The sequence below is a fragment of the Dipodomys merriami genome, unplaced genomic scaffold (genome assembly GCF_024711535.1).
Source record: "Dipodomys merriami isolate MVZ:Mamm:240054 unplaced genomic scaffold, mDipMer1.0.p SCAF_39, whole genome shotgun sequence".
NCBI lineage: Eukaryota > Metazoa > Chordata > Mammalia > Rodentia > Heteromyidae > Dipodomys > Dipodomys merriami.
This window is the reverse complement of record NW_027205492.1, coordinates 4,124,415-4,147,940: the sequence shown is the minus strand read 5'-3', so window position 1 is coordinate 4,147,940 and position 23,526 is coordinate 4,124,415. Positions and strand designations below refer to the sequence as shown.

Genomic DNA, 23,526 nt, shown 5'->3' with positions numbered 1-23,526 from the left:
CCTCCAGCCTCTGCTTTCACTGTTCAAAGGAAAGAGAAATCAGTCACACAAATCAGCTTTATTTCTCAGGGCCTAAGTGTCACTTATCTTGGTAGAAAGGGCAAAGAATCGGTCAGTTAGCTTAGATCCCAAATCCTTTCCCTAACAATGGACCTGTGAAGCTCCATGAAGAAGCCTCAGAGCTGCATAGATGGTCAGAGCCAGCTTGAAACAGCTTCCAGAACAAAAAGGAATTGATTGTCAGCTCCCTCCCTCTGCTGAAGAAAGGTTTGAGTTTTTACAAAAGTTTAAAAGTGTTTCTTAAAAAAGGGATATGAAGGTCTTGGCCCAGAGGCTGGGGTTGGAAAGGAGGGGCGGTGCCGGGACACGCTCAGTCCCATCCAGACGGCTGCAGAAGGAACGTGACCTGGCTGTTCACCTGGTAGACAGAGCCTGACCCGAGCCCTGCCCCACTGAATAAATAACATCCTGTGGTTACAGCATCTTCAAAGTGTACCTGGGCATGGCGAGAGGGTGGTGGTGATGGGGAGCCTGTGGGGTGGGCAGAGAGCTTTCTGAGAAGGGGCCATGGAGGCCTCCACAGGGCTTCATAGTTTGGCCTGGCACATGGGCTCAGAGAAGAGGCTACTTGGCCAGTGCCAGGGCTCTTGTTCCGGGGGGGAGGGGGACAGCAGGTCTCTCTTCCAGCCTCTGTGAACAAAGGCAGACTCAAGATGAGGTGGTTCCATCACAACTCTCAGGTTGGTTGCTGGCCTCCTTGTCAGAAGTGCTTGCTTCTGCCTGTCCTTCTGGAGAGGAAAGGAGAGCATGTTTTCTTGGGGAACTGGAGGAGAACAGCCAAACTGATCAAATAGCTAAAGCTCCAGATTATGGCAGGAGCTGGACTGGGGGTGGCAGTGGCCAAAGATCATCAGCCAACTGTCTAATATCTTAACCCAGACATGCACGGGGAGTTGCTAGTATAATAAGTCAATTGAAAGTGGGGATGGTAGACAGGTGCTGGGAGCATGGGGTGAAGGGAGTTGTACGGGTTCCCCAGAGGGAGAAGGCAAATGTCAAGTCCCCAACGTGAACTGAGTGAATGGGAGTATGTTAGAAAACCATGTAGGATACTGAGCAGGCCAGCTTAGGAGTACCAGGTGCCAGGCCTGCCTCAAGGCACCTTTAAGGGTGTTGTGACACATCCTGGATATGTGTGTCTACATTACACTGTATTTAGGAAGCCTGATCCAGCTTATTACTGACAGCCTCTACCCCCTTTCTATCCAAGACAGCCAGAAACCTAGGGGGGTGGGGAGGAGAGTGGGGACAGCAGCACACAGCAACACCTAGCCCAGTAAGTTGGGGTGGAGCCTCACTAAAGCCTCACTGTAGAAGAGGTAACGGGAGGACCTGCCATCGCTCACTATACCAGCAGTGCAGGGTGAGCAGAGCACCCAACTTGAGCCCAGTCCCTCCCCCCCAGCAGTCTCAGTGCCCTCTTCAGGAGGCTGCTGAGAGGCAGGAGGACGCCTCTAGCCCAGGGCCTGGCTCTGAGCACTGCCTATCACTGGCATAGTCCCTAAAGAAGCAGACAGGGGAGGGGGTGTTGAGGCCAGCAGGGCTTCTGAGGACCAGCAGGGTTCTACTGTGGCTGGGCTTAGAGGGCAAGAGGGGAGGAGTGAGCTGAGGCTGGACAGGGAAGCAACAGGAAACCCAAAGAAGCATTTACTCCACCCTAGGACTAAGGGCTGACCAAAGGGGCTCCTGAGTGGGGTACAGAGGAGAGGTGTCAGGGGACTCTTAAAGCTGCCTTGCTAACATGGTAACTTGATGGAGAGCCCCAAGAAAGCCACCCACGTTCTCAGGCTGTCCATCTCTAACAGGAGAGGGTTGCACTGCTGCTCTCCCAAAGTCTTCAGTCCTTGGAGGTCCCCACTCCTGGCATCAAGGACCAATAACTCTAGACTGGAGCTGCACACAGAAAGCCAAGGCTACAGCCCTGTAAGGACTGCCCCACTGCACACAGTACACTGCAGTGTACTGGGGGAAGAGCCAGGTCACGGGTCAGAGGATGACCCAAGGACTTGAGCTGCACAGGGTCCTCTGGAAGGACAGGAGAAAGGGAGGAACGAGACATGTCCTAAGCTATCCCTGAGTAGATATGCAGCCTTCCACCCAGGCCTTCAATCAGCCAGTGATTTCCAAGCTCCTGCCACATGCGGGCAGAACAAAGGCCCCTGCTTCCTTCTCAGAGCTCAAATTTAAACAAATGAGCCCTTGTCCTGTGAGTCATGTGAGTGTGGAAGATGGAAGCTGTCACCCATACAGGAAGCCCCATAAAGCACCTACTATCTTCGTTGGGATGTATCCTGAAGGAGAACCAACAGGACATGCAAGTGAACTGGGGCAGGGGGAGAGGAAATGCCCTGGATGCCGGCATCCTCCAGCCTATAGCTTGGCTGGACTCTGCCATTGACTGTGAGATGGGCCCAGTTTAAATGCGGCTGCTGCTTTGGGCAGTCTAGGAATGGGGGCCAGCCTAGAGCTGGCAGAAGCTCCCTCCCCCCACCACTGGGATGATGGAGACACTGGCTCTGACCTGCCCCCTCCAGTGCCAGCTCGCCCATGTCTCCAGCCAGCTTCCGCACGCTCACGGCCTCCGAGTCGCCTTGGATGTCAGGGACTGCATTCCGACGGCCTGTCCGGTCACAGGAGATGAAGTCCGAGTAGGAGGACTCGACCTCCATCATGCCTGTTGCATTGCTCCTTGGGCCTATGAGGACAGAAGGCAGAGGGGCAGAAGTGAGGTGGTGAGACTTTCTGACAAAATGAGATACTTAGTACTTGTTTCAAGTTTCTGTTCTGTTTGAAGACAGAACAGAAGGCACACAAAAGTACACACAACTACTAAGTTACTGGTCATTTCATACCCACCCAGCCACCATTCACATCCTGAACAGGTGTTCAGTCTTATTCTAAGAGACTGGTTAATATTTCCATATGTATCAACATCATGTGCCAGGCACTGGCTGGAGCTGTGGACACACCAGTGAACACATCATCCCTGCCCTCACAGAGCTACTGCAGGTATCAAACTGCATGGCATCAAACCATCTAGGACTGAGGCTAAGACCAGGGTGCTCAAGGCTTCAGGGGAGAAAGCAGGACATGGGAGTGACCACCAGGATCTGACCATGGCTGACCAGGGGTCAGGAAGAGACCCATCAGTCAAGATCCAAGAACAAACAGCCATTGTGTAATGGGCAGCAGAGGAAGAACATCACAGATGACTCATGAGTCGGCCTAGAAGGGTGGAGTTAGGAGACCCCTGTGGAGGCTCAGAAGGGAGAAAATGGTGGGGAGCAAAGGTGACAGTGAGCCAGATGCTGCAGGTATGGAGGACAAACCAACAGGACTGAAGTGTTTGGCTTGTGGAGACTTAGGTTCCTGTCCCCTGCCACTGTGAGGAATGATAGGAAGAGTATTTGGGGAGTGAAGTAGGTGGAAAGGGAGAGTTCTAGCTCGCCACACTGACCTCAAGATGCCGGAAGCCTTCCAATGGGAGAGGCAGAGTGGATCAGAGAGCAAGGAGGTTGAAGATCAGAAGAGGTGGGAAAGGGGGTTAGAAAGGAAAGATGTGAAATTAGGAATGATTGCTAACATGACATGGTTAACGGTCCTAAAAAAAATCCTAGAGATAGAAGATGACCACATACACAAAGATGAGCCAGCCATGAACACTTAAGGATTATTCGGGGATCAAGATCTATGGCTTACTCTTTGGAACAAAGGCCCTACACCAATCTAAAGCTCTTAAATAAAGGCAGTAACAAAACTGTGTGAGGCAATCCCATCTATCTCCAGCAGATGGTGCGTGCTGCTTGGCTTTTTCCTTAGCTGCCTCCAGATCTAGCTGACTAGCTGCACTAGTCAACTCAAACTTTCCCAGTGGTGGTTCCTTCTGCCGGTCACAGGGTTAGGGGGATGGCCTGTTGGAATCGTGACAAAAATAGTAACACCACCAAGTACAGATTACAACAATGCCAGAAACAGTAAAGACAGCATTTATTGTTGTGCTTTACAAATGTCACTTGATTAATGGCCATTAAGCAAGTCATTAAGTGGTATAACTATCACCACAACTCTCAGGCTGACTAATCTGGCTCCTGGGCTCCAGGCTCTTCTTCATAATACCAGCTGCCAATAGGCAGACTGTGGGCAGGCCAAACCTGTTTCCTCATCTCCTGGGCTCAGAACAGCAGCTCCATGACAACAGGCATTTTAGTCTGGGTCTTCACCACCCTAGACTGAAGGGCCAACAGTGGCAGCTAAGTTAACATGCTCTGCTCCTCCTCCTCCCCAAAGCTCCACTGGCACCAGTTAAAGGGTAGGTGATTTGCCCTGGGGTGTGGCTCAAAAGATAGAGAGAGCTCACCTAGAAAGCACAAGTTCCCTCACCCTCCACCCTCCACAAATACTCTTTGGATTTCTTTTTTTCTTTTTTTTTGGGTCTGGTCATGGGGCCTGAACTCTGGGCCTGGGCGCCGTCCCTCAGCTCTTCAGCTTAAGGCTAGTGCTCTACCACTTGAGCCATAACGCCACTTCCGGTTTTTTTCTTTTTGCTTATGTGGTGCTGAGGAATCGAACCCAGGGCCTCACGCATGCGAGGCAAGCACTCTACCACTGAGCCACCTTCCCAGCCCCTACTCTTTGGATTTCATAAATACTCTTTTGGATTTCTACCCATCCATCCACTTGTCTACCCGCCCAACTACCCACCCACCATTCTCCCATGCACCCATGACAGGTGGGCGCCCATCATTCCTCTCCCCTTTCTCTCTCTTTGGGAACAGCAGAGACTCATTGTCAGGACTATTGGGAAAGGCCTCTGTCCCCCAGACTATTGGGAAAGGCCTCTGTCCCCCACACAGCACTGGCTTGCTATCTCTAGGACCTGACACCATGGGATAAAGTTACGCTCATCTAGAATGCCAGCCTTGTGCTGGCACAAGGGCTCTGCCCTTGCCCTTGCCCCGTCTGGCCTTACATGCTGCCCAGTAGAAAGGTGACTCTTTCTGTCATGGAAAGGGAATGCTGCCAAGCTCAAAACTCAATCCTGGAAAACATCTACTGAGCCAGGGTGCTGGGGCGCTCCACCCCATCCTTCAGGGAACAGCGATTCCAAACAGGTCTGGGAACTCTCCCAGCCAAAGCCTCAGTGCCTAGTTTTCTTTTTTGTCCATGTTTGTATTCTTCTCCACTCACACCCCTGCTCTTTCCAGTCAGTAGCAAAGCAAAAAATTAAAGGAAGAACCTTTAAAACTGGAAATGTGCTAGAATTTTCTGCCATTCTCAGGGGATTATAGACTGCACTGAAGCCAGCATCAATCTTTGTTCAGTTTCACTGTTACCGAAAATGAAACCTGCCAACTCTCTAAGGAGCAGCCTAGCAAAAAACTCACCTTTTAAAATATTCATGAACCTCTAAGAGAGTTTATAATAATTTTTTCTATGAAAGCAATCCAAGTTATATGTGAAATAAATGCAGAGATTCTCAATAAAGATACTTTAGGGGTTCTCATAATAGACAAGTCAAATGTCCTAAATGTACAATGAAAAAAAATACGTATCTCTAAGCAATTTATATCCAACTGAAATATCACTTAGACACTAAAGTAGTATTTGTGAATATTTTTTAAAGACACAGAAAGCTGGGTCTGGTGGTACATGCTTGTAATCCCAGCAATTAGGGGACAGATGTGGGAGAACCATGAATTTGAGGCCATTCTGCACTACTGAGCAAGATCACAATAGTAGCTAAAGCTGACCTCTCAGCTATGGGGGAACTGAGGAGTCACCTCATTTCCCCAGCTTCCTTCCCTTACCCCTTCCATATAACAAGATAAAATATGATCCCCAAGTCTCTTCAGTTCTGACATCTCATTCATTCATTCATTCATGCAATCACTGTGTACTGAGTACTCACTATTTGACAGGCACTCTGCCTGATATGGGGTTTATACTGTAGACTAACCATAAAAACTAATCTATCATAGCAGTGATGATACACGCTGTATAAGAGTGATCCTGTCATGTGTGTGGGTTCTGACAAAAGTGGCAGGTGGTATGGTTGGAAGGGTCGCCTTGGGCTGGAGGGTCTCCTTAGGAAGGTGGCTTTGAGCTAAAATTACAAGAAAGGCAAATGGAGTGTGATCTACACCGAGGAAACTGCCAACCAGAGTCTAACAGCTGCCACCTAACATCTATCAGCTTGAGCCCCGAGGATACTAGAGAAAGAAGCTCTTTCTTACTCACAGAGGTTTGGGGTCGTTGTGGGGGTCTGGATGCTGACAGATACTCATGGAGGAAGGGAAAATCTCTGAATGAATGAAAGAGGAAGAGAAAGAGAGGAGGAAGGGAAGGAAGAATGGGAGGAAGGAAGAGAGGGAGGAAGGAAAGGAGGAAGAGAGGGAAGGATGGAAGGGACAAACAGAGCTAGTATGGTGGCTCAGGCCTGTAATTCTATCTACTCAGGAGGATCTTGACACTAGCCCTGGAAAAAAAAAGTTCACAAGACCCTATTTCAACCAATAGAGAACTGGGTGCAAAGCCAGGCGCAGATGGCTCATGCCTATAATCCTAGCTACTCAGGAGGCTGAGATCTGAGGATCCCAGTTCAAAGCCAGTGGGGGCAGAAAAGTCTGTGAGACTCTTATCTCCAATTAACCACCAGAAAATTGGAAGAGGTGCTGTGGCTCAAAGTGGTAGAGTGCTAGCCTTGAGCTAAAAAGCTCAGGGACAGCCCTAGGCCTTGAGTTCAAGTCCCACGACTGAAAAGACTGAAAGTGGCACACATCTGCCATCCCAGCTACACAGAAATTATAAATAGGAAGATAACAATCTAGCCAGCCGAGGCTAAATTTGAGGCCTTATTCAAAAAGTAATGAGAGCAAAGAAAGCTGGAGACATGATTCAAGTGATAAAGCAACCACAATGCCCTGAGCTCAAGCCCTTGTACTGCTCAAAAATGAAAAATCAAAACAAACAAACAGGAAATGACCTTTCAAATATATTTGGAAAGCAATTTGGAGCTAAAATGGAATTTGCCTGAGTGATGAGGACTAATAGCTAGACTTGGAACAGATTGTGTAGCTTTTGGCACAGTCCAGGGGCTCTTCCGTTTACAAATCTGAGGAGTGTAGTAAAAACAGAGAGAAGTGGCTTCCTGTGGGAACCCTGCCATGGCCAGAGCAGCACCTGCCCAGCTGTGGGCTGCAGCCTCGGACCCAGGACCCAACAGCCCTGGTACCAAGGGGACACAAGGCCTCAGAAAACGTGTCCTGTCTTCCTCCCGGTCTCCAGCCTCATAACAAGTCATTTCTGAAGGAAGGGAAAGAAAGCAAAGAATCCCCAAGAAAATATTATACAATGCTAGCCAAACTATTTTGAAGTTTCATCTGGAGGTAAAATATCTTTGATGTTTTTGTATGAACTGCTACCTTATTCAAACTTCACAGCGAAGTAAAAACAATTATTTTGGAGTACACATTTAAAAAACTTTTACACACATTAAAAAAATCTAGCTACACTGGGCCCTGTGACAGGCCAGTGTTATTACTTCAAACAGGGCTGGGAACAGGAATGGTGATTTAAACTCAGCAATCCACAAGTCTGTACTTCTATGGAGGTCTTTAGAATAAGGCATGATAGCCTAGCTGGATTGCTGGATGTGGTTGGTCGGGCATGCTGGTCCACAGACCTCCTGCCTTCTGCCAATATCTGTACATTATCTGAACTCTGTGGGGCTCAGCTACAAAGCAAGGTTCCCAAAGAGGCAGCTTCCATCTTTGTGAAGGGAGTGGCAGGAAGGGAAAGTGAGATCACTTCCAAGCAGGCCTGCTAAAGGTCCAGGGCTGGGCTGGCCTCCGCTCTGGCTCTGCGGGTGCCAGGCTGGGTATCTCAGGACAAGGTCTTCTCCTCCAACCCTAAGTACAAACGAAGGAGTAAACTACCATGTTGTGTGGTATTCTCAAACCTGTCTACACATTCTTTACTACTCTTCCTACCATGGATTGAAATCTAGTTTGAATCCTCTTGAATGAATTGGCCTTAGTGACTACTTTTTTCTTGAGGCACTGGAGATTGAACCATAGGCTCTGTACATGCTAGGAAAGTGCTCTACCATTGAGTTATACTCTCCATCCATATGGGGTTTTTTGTTTGTTTGTTTTGGGTTTGGTTTTGGTGTGGGTACTCTGGGCCTGTGAGCTTCTGCTTAGCTTTGTGCTCAGGGCTGACACTCTACCACTTGAGCCATACCTCCATTTTTGACCTTTTGAATGGTTAACTGGCGGTAAGTCTTCTGGATTTGTCTGCCTAGGCTGGTTTTGAATCATGATCCTCTAACCCCAGTCTCCTGAGTAGCATGGATACAGGCACGAGCACTGGTACCCAGAAGCTTGTAACCTCTAACAAATAAAATGCAGTACATGCGATGTTGACGTCTAAGATGATACAAGGGGCCATACACCTTCAGCCTGCCTCTCTCATGGGACACCTGCCTTTGGAGGAAATTGGATGCTGTTAGGCAGTGAGGATGCCTCATAAGGTGAGCACACGAGGAAGGCCTCATTAGCTTATGTGGCAAGACACAGCAGAGAGCTCTGGTTACCCTTCAGTGAACCAACTCTGACAACCATCACTTGAATGAGAGATCCAAGTCAGAGTTACCTGTTCAAGTTGTCCCCAAACTCCTGACCCATATACTCCTGAGAGAGTATATGACTTGCTGCTGTTTATAAGTATTAGGGTGCTATGTGACACAGCAGTGGATAATGAGAGCAATCTCATTACCTCCCTCCAGCTCAGTGCTTCCTCTCCCGTCCTCTACATTACAAATAAAGCATCCTCAAATATACTATAGAGAATGAAAAGAAACAAGATAGTGTCTTAACTACATTCATTCATTCAACACAATTTTACTAATTAATCATTATGCTCTAGCTTTGACAATTGTAGAAGATGCTTTCTTTCTCCAAGGCATTATAGTCTCATTACGAAATAGGAACTCTTTTCAGTACAGATCCTGAAGGTACTTTTTCTTATTTAACCCTTACAGTGGATAGCACTGGGATCAAAGAAGTACTATGGACCACCCTAAATCCTTCCACCTGTTGGTAACTGAATGAGGACTTGAACTTTCATTTCCTCACTGTGTTAGGTGTGTTTGGTGGTGGCTCTGTCTTGATATGGATGACACAGCATGTGTCTCATCTTTACCAGAGGACTAGCCTGTCCCCAAACTCCCAAGTCAAATAGCTACTGCCACCTGACCAAATCCACACGTTAATCACTTGGAAGATAAGCACTGGAGTGACACACTAAGAACCCAGCACACTGCTTGGTGAGCAGTGCCTTGTGTTTCCTAAAAGAATGAATGAACTGTGGCGTCAGGAGAGATCCACAGTGATGTGCTCCATGGACACGGCCGCTGCATGTCGCAGCTAAATGTCCTCCAGTGTCCTCTGCGTGCTGTCCCCTGAGTTTCAACGAGTGATGAGTAGCCCTTATGACAACTGAGCAAGAAGATTCTACAGACTCGGATGGCAGAAAGAAGATCCTGTGCTGCAGTGCCCTGGTTCTGCTGCCAGCAGAGAAAGACAGCCCCGTGAAACCATCGATGTCTTACTGCTGCTCACTGCAAAGAGCCAACTTGACAGGAGACATTGTCATGTGGAAAGTAATCCAAAAAACTCTGGTTTCCTGTCCTTATCAACCTCATAGCAAAGCATATCAGAGACATGCTTGCAGCTTATTAACGAACAGTGCCGTTTATAAACTACATTAGCTGAAGAGGCCCCAAAAGCAGGGAATACAAGGGGGAGAGAGAGAAAAAAAAGTTAAATTTCATTTGTCTAATTATTCCCAGAGCACTGAGCCTCCCACACGATGACTCTTGGTGAGAAAGCCTCCCCGAGGGATGGCAAGGGGGGTCAGGATGGGGATGTCCACAGGAGTCTTTGTACAGGATGAACAGGAGCTCAAACTGACTGTGACAAAGGCACAAGTGTGAATACACCGAATTGTGTATTGTACCCTGAAAGGGGAAGCTCTGTGATACATGACTTCTATTTCAATTAAGCTGTAAGACAAGTCTTATCTGAATTATAGTGGAGAGAAGTTCTCCTTCTCAATGAGTGCTAAGCACTACCACGTAGGGGTTTTGGCTGCAACACAGCACTGTTTAGTATCACAACCTACAAGGCTGTGTGCCCTTCACACAGTCCATTTTCTTTTTCTTTTCCTAAAAATGCCCTTTACTTTCATCCTAAAGCTGGAAGTTTAAGCTCACATGCTTGAGTCATATACCACTCAATGATTCAGTGGCTGCGTGATCACTGGCAAGTTACTCAAGCTCTCTATGCCTCAGTTTCTCCACATCAACCTAAGGGTGTATTGTGAGGATTAAATGCACACAGCATTTAGTGGTATACCTGGAGGTAGAAGCCAGACTGAACCTTAGCTATCCTTGATGTTCTTAGTGTTGCTGCCTACAGTACCTTTCTGCGGACTCCCTCCAGAACCCCACATAGCTCAGAGCGTGTGGAACGTTCAGTTCAGTGAGATGAAACAAGGGCTCAGTGGGCTATGCAATTTCACAACTGGACTTTGGAACATTGCATAAGGAAATACTAGGTAACCTGTTCTCAGTTCACCCCTAAACAGATTCACCCAAGGCCAAGTTCTATCTACGTAAATCCTAGCATGTGGGAGAATGTGTCCAAGTGACACATGCACTTCGGCTTCTACATCTCCTAAAGTCAGCGATAAATTTAAGTAGCAGAACCAAGGTCATTGTCTAGAAAATGTGTATGGGCATGTGTGTGTGTGCAAAAGCGGCTCAGGCCTATAATCCTAACTACTCAGTAGGCTGAGTTTTGAGGATAGCAGTTCAAAGCCACCCCCCAGGCAGGAAAGTCCATGACACTCTTTTCTCCAATAAAAACCACCAGAAAAAAGGAAGTGACCCTGTGGCTCAAGTGGTAGAGTGCTCACCTTGAGCTGAGAGCTCAGCACAATGATCAGGCCCGGAGTTCAAGCATGACCAACCAAAAAGAAAAAAAAAAAAAAAAAAAGCTGTGCCCATGATCACAGGGTCCTTGAATCCCACAATCCCTCATTTAAAACCACAGCATTTGGCTCTCAGCCCTTCCACTGAAGCTGGAACAGAAGGCTGGCTCTCTACAATTAGCCTTGGCCAGAAAACAGCCCTGGGGATTCCCAGGGGCCTTGAGTCAGAAAAGGATTCAAGTCTCATGGCTTGGGAAAGTACTGGAGAGAAAGGCCCAGAGGTCTTGCTGATAAGCAGCTGGGGAGTCCCACCCTCCAGGCAGCTCCCCCCAGTGCCCCGGGCTCTGCTGGCTGTGAAGAGTCTCAGCAGAGGGGCTGGAGACAGGGAATCAAAGGAGCTGAACCCTCTCACATACATACCCCACCAACAACAACTTGGGGACTACTAGAATTTGGAAAAAGAAATAAAGATGGAGGGCTCTGCCCCAGCTGTAAGGAGATGAAGTTGAGAGTCAGAGGGCACAGAACAGAGCCTATGTGAAGCAGGGATCCACACACTTCTAACTCTGTGATGTTGGGTGAATCATCCAATGCCTCTGAGCCTTGTTTTCTCTCCATTTATAGGGTAAAAAAACCCAACAATTTCCACATTGTTGGGTTGTTGTAACAGTAAAGAAAATACACAAATAATGTTTGCATGTTTTCCTTCTAGAAAACTGGAGAAGTAAGGACGGGAGGAAGTACAGGGTGACAGTTGAAAGTTCACAACCTCAAATGAAACCAGTTCAAATCCTGGTTCTACTGTGTATTCAAAGTAAGGTTCCTAACATCTCTGAGCCTCTTCATCTGTGGAATGAGGATGATACTTTCTGTGAAAGGTGGTCCTAGGGTTAGCAACAATAAAAATATAATGCCTTGGCTCAGACAACAAGATACTCAACAAAAGTGGTGGTAGTTACAATCAGAAAAGAGAAGCTAAATTCAAGAGGTAGTTTTGGGTAGTTGAAAAAAATAAAAGGTATGGAACTACAAAAAAAGAAAAGCAAAGAAAGAAAGAAGGAAGGAAGGAAAGGATTGGAGAAGGGAAGGGAAGAAAAAGGAAGGGGAGGAGAAGGGGAAAAAAAAAGGGGAGAAGAGGGGAGGGAAACTATGGTAAAGTCATGGCTTTGCCACTTTCCTGCTTTGGTATTTTGGCAAATGTTACAACTTCCAAACCTCAGGCTTCTACTCAGAAAAACACAGATAACAAAGAGCAGTACCTGATGAGACACTGACACTGGGTGTAAAAGTATGGTCCATGTTTGACGCAAAAGCATTTACTTGTGTGCTACAAGTACAAACCACTGTCTTAAGATAACAAGGTAGCTCAAAGGTTAAGAGATAGCTTCCAGTAAACTGGACAAATTTCTAGATCAATTTCAGTTTTATTGAGGTACAATTAAAAAATAAAAATTGTATATATTCAAGGTATACAATGTGATAATGTGGTGTTTGAATATATGTATATACTTCAAGATACTTGTCACAATCAAGGTAATTAATATCCATCTCCTCACATAGTTACCTTTTTTGTGGTAAGAACATTTAAGTTATACTTCCTTAGAAAATTTTAAGTACAGACTATTATTCATTACAGTTATCAAACTGTAATGTACCTTAGGTCTCCAGAATTGATTTATCTTATAACTGCAAGTTTTTATCTTTTCGTTCCCCCAGGCCCCTAGTCCCTGGTAACCACCCTTTTATGTTCTGCATCTGCTTTAGATTCCACATAAAAGTGAAACCGTTCAGTGTTTCTTTCTCTGTATGAATTATTTTACTTAGGATAATATCTTCCACATTTCAACCATGTTTCAAATGGCAGGATTTCCTTTGGTTTTAAGGCTGAAATAATAGTCCATTGTATATACATTGCAACATTATATATTTACCTGTCAACGGACACTTAAATTGTTGTTTCCATATTCTGGTTACTATATATAAAGTTGCAATGAATATAGTAGTTCAACTGGAAGTTGATGGCTAATGCCTGTAATCTCAGTTATGTGGGAGGCAAAGACTGGTAGGCCAGTAAAGGCAAATAAGTTCAAAGACTCCATCTCAACATCTATGTCATAGTGCATGTATATGATTGTAGTTATGCAGGAGGTAAAAATAGGAGGATCATAGTCCAAGCCAGCCAGGGAAAAAATTAATATTCTGTTTGAATAATAACTAAAGCAAAAAGGGCTGATTTCAAGAGGTTAAACACTTGTCTACCAAGTCTGAGGCCCTGAGTTCAAACTCCAGTAATGACTATATATATATATATATATTACATATATATTATATATGTAACTAAATAGTCAGAAGCAGGATTCTATATCATATAGTAGTTCTATTTTTTTTTGTCAGTTGTGGGGCTTGAACTCAGGGCCTGGGTGCTATCTCTGAGCTTCTCTGAGCTCAAGGCTAGTGCTCTACCCCTTGAACCACAGAGCCACTTCCAGTTTTTGGGTGGTTAATTGGAGGTAAGAGTCTCGTGGGGACTTCCTCTGCCCAGGCTGGCTTTGAACTGTGACTCTCTGATCCCAGCCTCCTCAGTAGTTAGGATTACAGGCTCCAGCCACAGGTGTCTGGCTATTTTTAATTTTGTTGGGACTTTTGTTGTATAATCCAACTTGACTTCAAACATGCAATCCTATAGCTTCCACAATGCCCAGAAATTTTAAAATTTTTGACAAACTTCAACATTCTATCATTCCTACCAATAATGTACAAGGGTGTCCTCTCTCCATGTCCTTCTCAACACTTTTCATTTAACTTCTTTTCTGTGTGTGCCAGTACAGGGTCTAGGTACTCTTCCTGAACTTGTTTGCTCAACCCTGGGTGTTCTACCACTTAAGCCACAGATCCATTTCTGGATTTTTGGTTGTTAACTGAAGGCAAGAGTCTCATGCATGAACTTTCCTGCCTGGGCTGGCTTCGAACCATAATCATAAGATGTTAGCCTGCTAAGTGTTAGATCCACCTGGGAGAAACAGCTCCTTCCCTTTGCTCTCTCTCCAAGCATCTCTGCACACCTCCACCTCAAGGTGGCTGACAGTTTAGTTTCCCCTAATAAACTCTCTTCTGCCTGAACCACATGGAGGTCTCCTTTTAGCAACCAAAACACTGAGTAGCTAGGATTATAGGCATGAACCACTGGTGCCCAGCTTTTTTTGACTTTTTGATATAGTGCTTTAATATGTGAGTTGATATCTCATTGCAGAGTTAGTTTACATTTCCCCAACAATTGATTATGTCAGCACCTTTTCATGTACCTGTTGGCTGCTTGCATGTCTTCCTTAAAAATTGTTTAACAGATTTAAACCTTTTGCTCATTTTTTTAATTGAGCCATATGAGTTCCTTATTTATTTTGGATTTAACCTCTATTGCATGAAAGCTTTTTAAGTATTTTCCTCATTTTTCTGGTTGCCTCTCATTTTGCTGATTATTTCCTTGTTGTGCAGAAATGCTTTTGTTTGATATAATCCTACTTGTTTTGTTTTATTGTCTATACTTTTGGTATATAAAAAAATCATTATCAGGACCAATACGTAGAGTTTTTCAGCTGATTTCTGTGTATGTTGTAAGGATCTATTTTTTGTAGGTGGCTCTCTAGTTTTCCATTTATTATGCCACTGTGTTTTTTACTCCTTTGTCAATGATGAACTATTATTCATTCATGAGTTTATTTGTGAAAAAAACATTTATTTGTGGACTACTATTCTGTTCTATTGCTCTGTATGTCCTTTTCATGCTAATATTATAACATTTGGGGGGAGGGATCTCACTAGATAGCTTAGACTGGCTTGGAACTTGCTATGTAGCCCAGGCTGCCCTCAAACTTGTGATCCCAAGGATTACAAGCAGGAACTCCCACACCTCCCAAAACTATACCACACCAACAGTGTGGTATGGCTTTATTCTTCTTGCTAAAGATTGCTATAGTTATCCAAGGTCTCAAATATATATTTTAGGACTTTTTTCTATTTTTGTGATAAAAATCATTAGAATTTTGATAGAGATGTGTTAAATCTGTAGACTACTTTGGGAAGTATGAACATTTTGACTATACTGATCCCATGGGGCAGATTTATAAATGACTTAGCAAGGACATATAGCCTCAGCCCTTTACTGACCTGGGCCTTAGAGACTTCGTTCAGCCAAGCAGGATTCCCACCTTCCATTCTCTCCATTTACTTTCCTGCTCCTCTCAAAGGAGCTGTGCTCATGGCCATAACCCTGGCACCTTTGATGTGTATATCAGATCAGAGCTAGTGGCCACTTTCTAGCAAAGGAGTAAGAATGGGTGTATGTGTGTGTGTGGTCTGCTCTCTGCTGGAGTAAGAAGGAAAATTGCTGGGTAATGAGGAGGCAGACTCCTGGTGGCCAGGCAGTTTGCCCACAAGATAAAAGGCAGCCCACTACTTAATGTACATAGGGAAAAGGAATGACTAAGAAGAAATGCTAAATGGACATGCTGGTCCAAGGACTCAGCTCCAAACCATGTTTTCATCACCTGAGGGCTCTGCACAGTTTTCAAGGTTTGGAAGAAAAGAGGAGCTACCCCTTGGTTTCTCTGTGGCATACATCATGTCTCAAAGGTTTATAAGATTACTTATAAAGCTGGGCACCAGTGGCTCACGCCTGTAATCCTAGCTACTCAGGAGGCTGAGATCTGAGGATGGCAGTTCAAAGCCAGCCCGAGCAGGAAACTCCTTGAGACTCTTATCTCCAATAAAAAAAAAAAAAAAAAAAAAAAAAAACAACACTAGAAAACTCGAAGTAGCTGGGTGCTGGTGGCTCATGCCTGTAACCCTAGCTACTCAGGAAGCTGAGGTCTGAGGATCACGGTTCAAAGCCAGCCTGGGCAGGAAAGACTCCAATAACCACTAGAAAACCGGAAGTGGTGCTGTAGCTCAAGTGGTAGAGCACTAGCCTTGAGCTGAAGAGCTGAAGGACAGCACCCAGGCCCAGAGTTCAAGCCCCACGACAGACCAAAAAAAAAAAAAAAAGATTACTGGTAAAATGGCAGAGATGGAACCTAGATTCCAGCTCTTCTGCTTCTTTCTATGTCACCATGGGCAAGTAGTTTCATCAGTTTGAGCCTCAGTTTCCTTGTTTACGAAATGGAGATAATATGTAGGTACTTCATACAATTAAACTAAATGAGATGAAGGAGGAGGTAAGTGCTTATCATAATGCTTAGAATGTAGTTTAAGCAAATAGCAATGCTAGAAGCTCTCTGTGGTTATGGCCAGGCACATATCTAGTCTTTAGTCAGCAGGTGCCCATTCTTCCCTAAGGAGGACCACTGTGGGCAACAGGGAAGGAGGCTGGAGACAGATCTGAAGCCAAGGCTTCCTCATCACCTCATCACAGGGGACCAGCTGCAGCAGCCTCTTGAGGATCTCAACAAATCATTTTGTGGCAAACAAGGCAGAGAGCTTTCTTCTGGAAAATCTAACTGAATGTGTAAACTATCCACAGTGAAATGAGAGGGGAGAAAAGTAATGCCTACTCCCTCCTTTAATAGATGGCACAGCCAAGGCTCACAGGGAGAACTGACTTTTCCAAGGCCTCTGAATTGTTTACCTTTGCTGGATGTCTCCACCTAGTCACCAATCACCTCCTCCTCATTTTCCAAGGACATTTGCTCCCAGGCTCTGTCCTCTGACCTCTTATGGGGAAAAAAATAAAAGGAACATAGGCATGGGGAGGAGAGTTAACAAGAACAGATAAAGGAAAGTATGGAACTCTGCTCAGCCCATTCTCCAGGATGGCATCAGGGAATCTCCTTCCTAAGCCCAACTTTCATCTCTCCCCTGGAAAACCATTCAGGGCATGGTTTCCACCAGAGCTGTTAGGATAGTATCTGCCACTCTATCCTCATTTACAATAACCTGAAGACTCAAGTCCAGCCATGGCCCCTCTGATGCAATGTGTAGTCCATGGACATCTGTGAAGTCCCCGGGGCACTAAGCCCCCTTCAGGCTCAAAGCATTTCTCGTACCCAGAGCCTGTGCTTTGGGCACTCTTTTCCTGGTTATCGTTCAGCTCCTTCTACATCTAATGCAGATAACTGTCACCTGTCTACTGGCAAAACTCATAAGCTTTCCTAGAACACTTTTGCCCTAAAAGCTAGTGTCCAGTTCACAAGAAATGTTTTCCATGGGTTGGGAATGTGGCTCAAGGGTAGATTGCTTGCCTAGCATGCATGAAGAACTGGGTTCAATTTCTCAGTACCACATAAACAGAAAAAGCCGGAAATGTTGCTGTGGCTCAAGTGGTAGAGTGCCAGCCTTAAGTAAAAGAAGCTTAGGGAAGGTGGGGTGTTGATGGCCCATGCCTATAATCCTAGCTACTCAGGAGGCTGAGATCTGAGGTTCAAAGCTAGCCCTGGCAAGAAAGTCCATTAGACTCTTAACTCCAATTAACCACCAGAAAACCAGAAATGGTGCTGTGGCTCACATGGTAGAGTGCCTTGAGCTGAAAAAGAGCTCAGGACAGCACCCAGGCCTAGAGTTCAAACCCTACTAACAACAACAGAAGAAAAAGAAAGAAGAAGAAGAAGAAGAAAGAAGAAGAAGAAGAAGAAGAAGAAGAAGAAGAAGAAGAAGAAGAAGAAGAAGAAGAAGAAGAAGAAGAAGAAGAAGAAGAAGAAGAAGAAAGAAGAAGAAGAAGAAAGAAGAAGAAAGAAGAAGAAAGAAGAAAGAAGAAGAAGAAGAAGAAGAAGAAAGAAGAAGAAGAAGAAAGAAGAAGAAGAAGAAAGAAGAAGAAGAAGAAGAAGAAGAAGAAGAAGAAGAAGAAGAAGAAGAAGAAGAAGAAGAAGAAGAAGAAGAAGAAGAAGAAGAAGAAGAAGAAGAAGAAGAAGAAGAAGAAGAAGAAGAAGAAGAAGAAGAACAAGAACAAGAACAAGAAGAAGAAGAAGAAGAAGAAGAAGAAGAAGAAGAAGAAGAAGAAGAAGAAGAAGAACAAGAACAAGAACAAGAACAAGAACAAGAAGAAGAAGAACAAGAACAAGAAGAAGAAGAAGAAGAAGAAGAAGAAGAACAAGAACAAGAACAAGAACAAGAACAAGAACAAGAAGCAGCAGCAGCAGCAGCAGCAGCAGCAGCAGCAGCAGCAGCAGCAGCAGCAGCTCAGGGAAGGTACCCAGACAGGCCCTGAATTCAAGCCCCAGAACTGGCAAAAAAAAAAAAAAAAAGTTTGCCAAAAGGAACATTTCCTGGCCATCAAGGCCAAAGTCTAGACTGAGCTTCACCAAACAGAGCTGCACAGTTCTCATATGGTGCTGAAGTCAGAAAATAACAAGTCTTTCTTCCTCCTCACACAGTTCCTGGTATCAGGACCAATGTATAATGGATCTAAGAAGCCCCACAGAAAAGAAAGGTTTATCTCCAGGTTCTTTAGAATCCTTATGACAATTCTAGGTGGGCAGTTGTATGCCAAGTAGGCACTATGTGGCTTTTGATTCTAATACCTTTCACAGTCACACCCTGATGCCTGGGTGGGTGAGCAGATCTCTGTGCACCCTGTACTCCCAACTTGAGAAGGCATGGAGTCTCACCAAATTGGCAGACATACAGTCATGTTTTTGGGGGAAAGCCAATTATTGTGCTATCTTCTATTTAAATGATTAACTTCTGTCAGAAGGACTAGGACTTCATAAGACTACGAATACTGACGCAAGATGCTATATTTCCATACAGGTCATTTCCGCTTCCTGTTTCCCAGTGGAAGGGATCTGCTTCATCCCTCCTCACTGCACTACTAGGCTGCGCTCATTTGTTTGGGGTGGGTTTTGCTTGATTTGGCTCCCATGGCTCTAATCCATCATTGGTATGAAAATACCCATAGTGTCCCCTGGTCTTCATGAAAACAGCTTTACAACAAAAGAAAAAAGGTGGCATCATCCCCAAATTGTTAATAACTCCTGTGTAGGAATTCTGCCTAAGTTCATGGCTGAAGAAACCCACGAAGCCTCTAGAGATAAACTGTCTCCCTGATGCTATCAGAGGAAAAAACAACAACTCTAAATGGAATCGTGACTACAACTGCAAAGTGATGTTACGTAATCTCTGAAATCAGCCATCTTGTCTATTATCTGGGACCCAAATTCCTCTTTAACTTCATTTGAATCATATTTCTATTCTTTCTTTGCACTTAGGCAAACTTGTGATGCAGAGGTAAAAGGATGTGAATAGCATGACTACCCACCTGGTAGTTAATTTCTTTTTCCTGCTGGCATCTCTTCAGATTTTCTGCTCTTGATTGATCAGTGTAGAAATTCTATGGAACTAGAAGAAAAAAGGATTAGAGCCAGACATAATCTGAGATAACTAAAGCAATCTTTTGTTAAAGTTTGTTAAAAGTTAACAGTTCCTATTAAACATATTCAATGGGGCAGCCAAATGTTAATGAGATCATACCATAGATATGTTCATATGAATACAAGAATATTCAGTGAAACATACAGTGAAGTAGCAAAAAAAAATGGGGAAAGTTACTAAATAACCATTAATAAGGAAATAGTTAAATTATGGTGTTAGAAACCATACAGCTATTTCAGGGAATGAAGGAGATTTCATTGTCCTGACATGGAAAAAAATACGTTTGTTTAAAAAAAAGTGCACTATAAAGGTACATATATTATTGCTTTTATTCACTTATAGAAACAGGGTCTCGGCCTAGAACTCAGTATGTAGTCAGGCTGGTCTCAAACTAGTGTGCTGAAATTACAGGCATGCATTACCATACCCAGTTTATATTATTGCTTTGGCTTTTTTTTTTTTTTTTTTGGTTGGTCATGGGGTTTGAACTCTTGGCATGGGCGCTGTCCCTCAGCTCTTTAGCTTAAGGCTAGGGCTCTCCCCCTTGAGCCACAGCACCATTTCCGGTTTTCTGAGTGGTTTATTGAAGAGGCTCATGGCCTTTCCTGCCCGGGCTGGCTTTGAACCTCAATCCTCAGATCTCAGCCTCCTGTGTAGCTAGGATAACAGGTAGGTTAAGTGTCTTACAGACTTTCTTACCCATGCTGGCTTTAAACCACATGGTTCAAAAAACCACCCTCAGGAGTGGCAATGGGCTGGAAAGGAAGTGCAAATGCCAGTATCTCGGCTTGCTGGTTGGCCAGATGCTCTCTGACTTCTACAGTACAGGAGGCCAAGAGCCCAGATAAGAGAAGTAGGGATGGTTTGCAAATCATTTGGACAGAAAGAGAAAAGTGAGGAATAATGAAATAAGAGAGAAAGAGCACACAGCATTCCCAGCAAGAGAGCTATCTGCCATTGCAGTTACCTGGAAGGTGCTCTGCTCTCCTCTGGTAGAAACCTTTGCTTTAACTTCTTTTTCTTTTTTTCTTTTTGTCGGTCATGGGCTTGAACTCGGAGCCTGGGCACTGTCCCTGAGCTCTTTTGCTCAAGGCTAGTGCTCTACCACTTTGAGCTCTACTTCCAGTTTTCTGTGGTTAACTGGAGGTTAAGAGGCTCATGGACTTTCCTGCCCAGGCTGGCTCTGAACTGTGATCCTTAGATTCTCAGCCTCCTGAGTAGCTAGGATTATAGGCGTGAGCCAGTGCCCAGACTTCTTTACTTTTTATTTCATTGATAATTGTTTTGTGAAAGTAACAATGCACCACATTTCTGCAGGCCTTCATAATTTACAAATTTCTTCTTGTTCCCATTCCTGCAACAGCAACTACCACCTGCACAGCCCAGGCCAGCCTCGTCAGGCTCTACTCTTCTCCTTCTCTTACTTTCCACAGCCTTAAACTTCTTCCCACCACCCCTTTCTCTTCACCAACACTCCGTTTTCCATGTTTCCCTGCCTTGGACCATTTCACATATGTCCGTCTCCCTGCTTGGGTTATCTTCTTACTCCATAGCATCGTTTTCTCTCCCCTCTTGCCTCTTAGCACCGCTTCTTCCTCAAGGAAGCCCATCACCTACATTCTCTTCTTTATCAGCCATGTTGTTCCTCAAGACCTAACACTACTATTGGTCCCAGTGAACTTCATGTTGGAGGGGCCAGGTCTGTTTTATTTCATTGTCCACCTATTACCCTGCTTGGTGCTGGCACTATTAGGTGTTCAGTGAACATTGGCCAACCATGTGAAAAACTGTCATTGTGAATTGAAGGCTTGGCTCCAAAGCTACTGCTCCTCTGCTCAGCAGTGCTGTCTCTCTCCTGGAGTAGGTGATCACAGGTTAAGAGTCATCTGGGTCTTTTATTGCTGTCAGACTATGAGTGACTTCGAAGTCTTATTCACTCCAATACTCTCCACAGCCCCACACACAATACCTAACACACCCAGGTTTTTAATAGTACATGAACTCACGTATCTGCAGGAAAGTGCAAATGGAGGCTGCAAGATTCCAACCACTTACAGATGTTTCTCCTGCCTAGAAGATCAGAGCCCAGACCATGAGTATCTCTAGGATAGGCAAACACATGAGGCTTTGCCCAGGGGAATGCAGAGGTAGTGGATAAATAAGGGCATGGAAAGCTAGGTCCTTATTCTGACCCAGACCCCTTGGACAGAATTAAGAATGCCCTAGCTGCCATACTTCATTTCTTTTGCACGCTAAAGGTCTGTTATCATGTTCTTACTAGCCAAGTAGAAACCAGTAATTTCTTGGAAGATAACAAGCCTCTTTTAGTTGAGAAATGCTGACTTCCTCTGGTAAGAGTGGCTACATTCTGATCTGTAATTCACCGACATCACAGCTGACTACAAATCACAGCTGACTACAACTTCCAAAGAAATCATGCCTTGAAGGAGCCATGCTCAAGGGTTTTGGGGTTTTTTTTTTTGTCAGTTGTGGGGCCTGAACTCTGGGCCTGGGCACTGTCCCTCAGCTCGTCAGCTCAAGGCTAGCGCTCTACCGCTTGAGTCACAGCACCATTTCAAGCTTTTTCTGCTTATGTGGTGCTGAGGAATCAAACCCAGGGCCTCATGCATGCAAGGCAAGCACTCTACCACTGAGCCACCTTCCCAGCCCCTCAAGGTTTTCATAAGGCACTACTGAAGGGTTTTCAGGAGGCCAGGAGCTCAGTCCAGAGGCATGCAAAATAACCTGCTTTCCAAGAGGTTTAGATGATTCATCTGTCTTCACTTAGGAATCATGTCTGGCCCCTTGTGAGTTTAGTTGACTTAATCAGCTGAGGTCAACCTTTCTCACACAGGACCTAGTATGAGCCTCCTCCTTAGGTGGCTGGGCCAGGGCCTTTCAGGAGACAAGCACCCTCTTCTGTTTTCAGCGACTGCACTGACTGACTTATGTGAAGTCCAGCATCAGTTGACTGGATGACAGGAAGCAGCTCTGGGGCTTGGTTTGTAAAGCCAACATGGCAGTTCCAAGGTTCCTCCTGGCGATTTCCAAAATTGATGTGTTCAGAGAAGACTTGAGGCTCCTCACATAAACACTATCATATGACTGTGAGAACAGAGCTTGTGAATACTGCAAATGTTCTCTTTCTGAATATTGTCAGGGTGTAGTCCTGAGTATATATTTCTTTTTTTTTTTTGTCGGTCGTGGGACTTGAACTCTGGGCCTGAGCGCTGTCCCTCAGCTCTTCAGCTCAAGGCCAGCGCTCTACCACTTCAGCTACAGCGCCACTTCCGGTTTTCTGGTGGTTTATTCGAGATAGGAGTCTCATGGTCTTTCCTGCCCGGGCTGGCTTTGAACCGCGATCCTCAGATCTCAGCCTCCTGAGTAGCTAGGATTACAGGCGTGAGCCACCAGCGCCTGGCTGAGTATATATTTCTTCACCAACTTATACATGCCTTTCATCTGCTCCCTTTGGAGTAGGTATGACTGACAATGAGTTCCTATGACTCTGTAGAGGAGATGATCTGTTGGGAGATCTTGAAGCTAGGAGGTGTTAAGGGTGGAACTCTTACTTGCTTTCTTCTCCCACTTCTCACTAAGCCCTAAAGTGACTACTTTGAGACAGACAGTGGTACTAACCAGTTCTGGATTCACAAAGGCCCACAGGGACAGGAGCCAGACAGTCAACAAGAGAGCACAATAGACAGAGTAAGGGAATGGCACACAGTGCAAAAAGCTGAAGAACGAATCTCACAAAGGTATTCATATTAAGACCCAAACTCTATTCTGCATCTGACTCAAGTTCAGCCCACCTCCTTTAACACATAGAGGAACTGAACTTCCCAAGGCTATCTACAAATTCAACGCGATACCTATCAAAATTCCACCCTCATTCTTCAAGGAAATAGAGGAGGCAATCCAAAAATTCATATGGAACAATAAAAGACCCCGAATAGCAAAAACGCTCCTCAACGGAAAGAACACTGCTGGAGGAATATCAATACCAAATTTCAAACTCTACTATAAAGCCATAGTAATCAAAACAGCTTGGTATTGGCATAAGAACAGACCTCAGGACCAATGGAATAGAATTGAAAACCCAGAAATGAACCTACA

General features: G+C 45.0%; 1 protein-coding gene across 5 annotated transcripts in view; it reads right to left on the bottom strand.

Moving 5' to 3' along the window:
* Positions 1-43: 43 nt before the first annotated feature.
* The window catches only part of Pkig (cAMP-dependent protein kinase inhibitor gamma), a 64,334-nt gene continuing 40,851 nt past the window's right edge, over positions 44-23,526 (bottom strand). For 3 of the 5 annotated variants that reach the window (XM_069989823.1, XM_069989824.1, XM_069989822.1), the window contains exons 3-5: positions 19,298-19,377; positions 2,582-2,755; positions 44-788 (exon numbers count right to left, since the gene is read on the bottom strand). In XM_069989823.1, coding sequence (XP_069845924.1) covers positions 709-788; positions 2,582-2,732 — 231 coding nt within the window. In that variant the 5' untranslated portion in view covers positions 2,733-2,755; positions 19,298-19,377 and the 3' untranslated portion in view covers positions 44-708. Of the gene's footprint in view, positions 789-2,581; positions 2,756-16,672; positions 16,758-19,297; positions 19,378-23,526 lie in introns of all 5 variants that reach the window. The other 2 variants (XM_069989825.1, XM_069989827.1) reach the window with 2 other exon arrangements.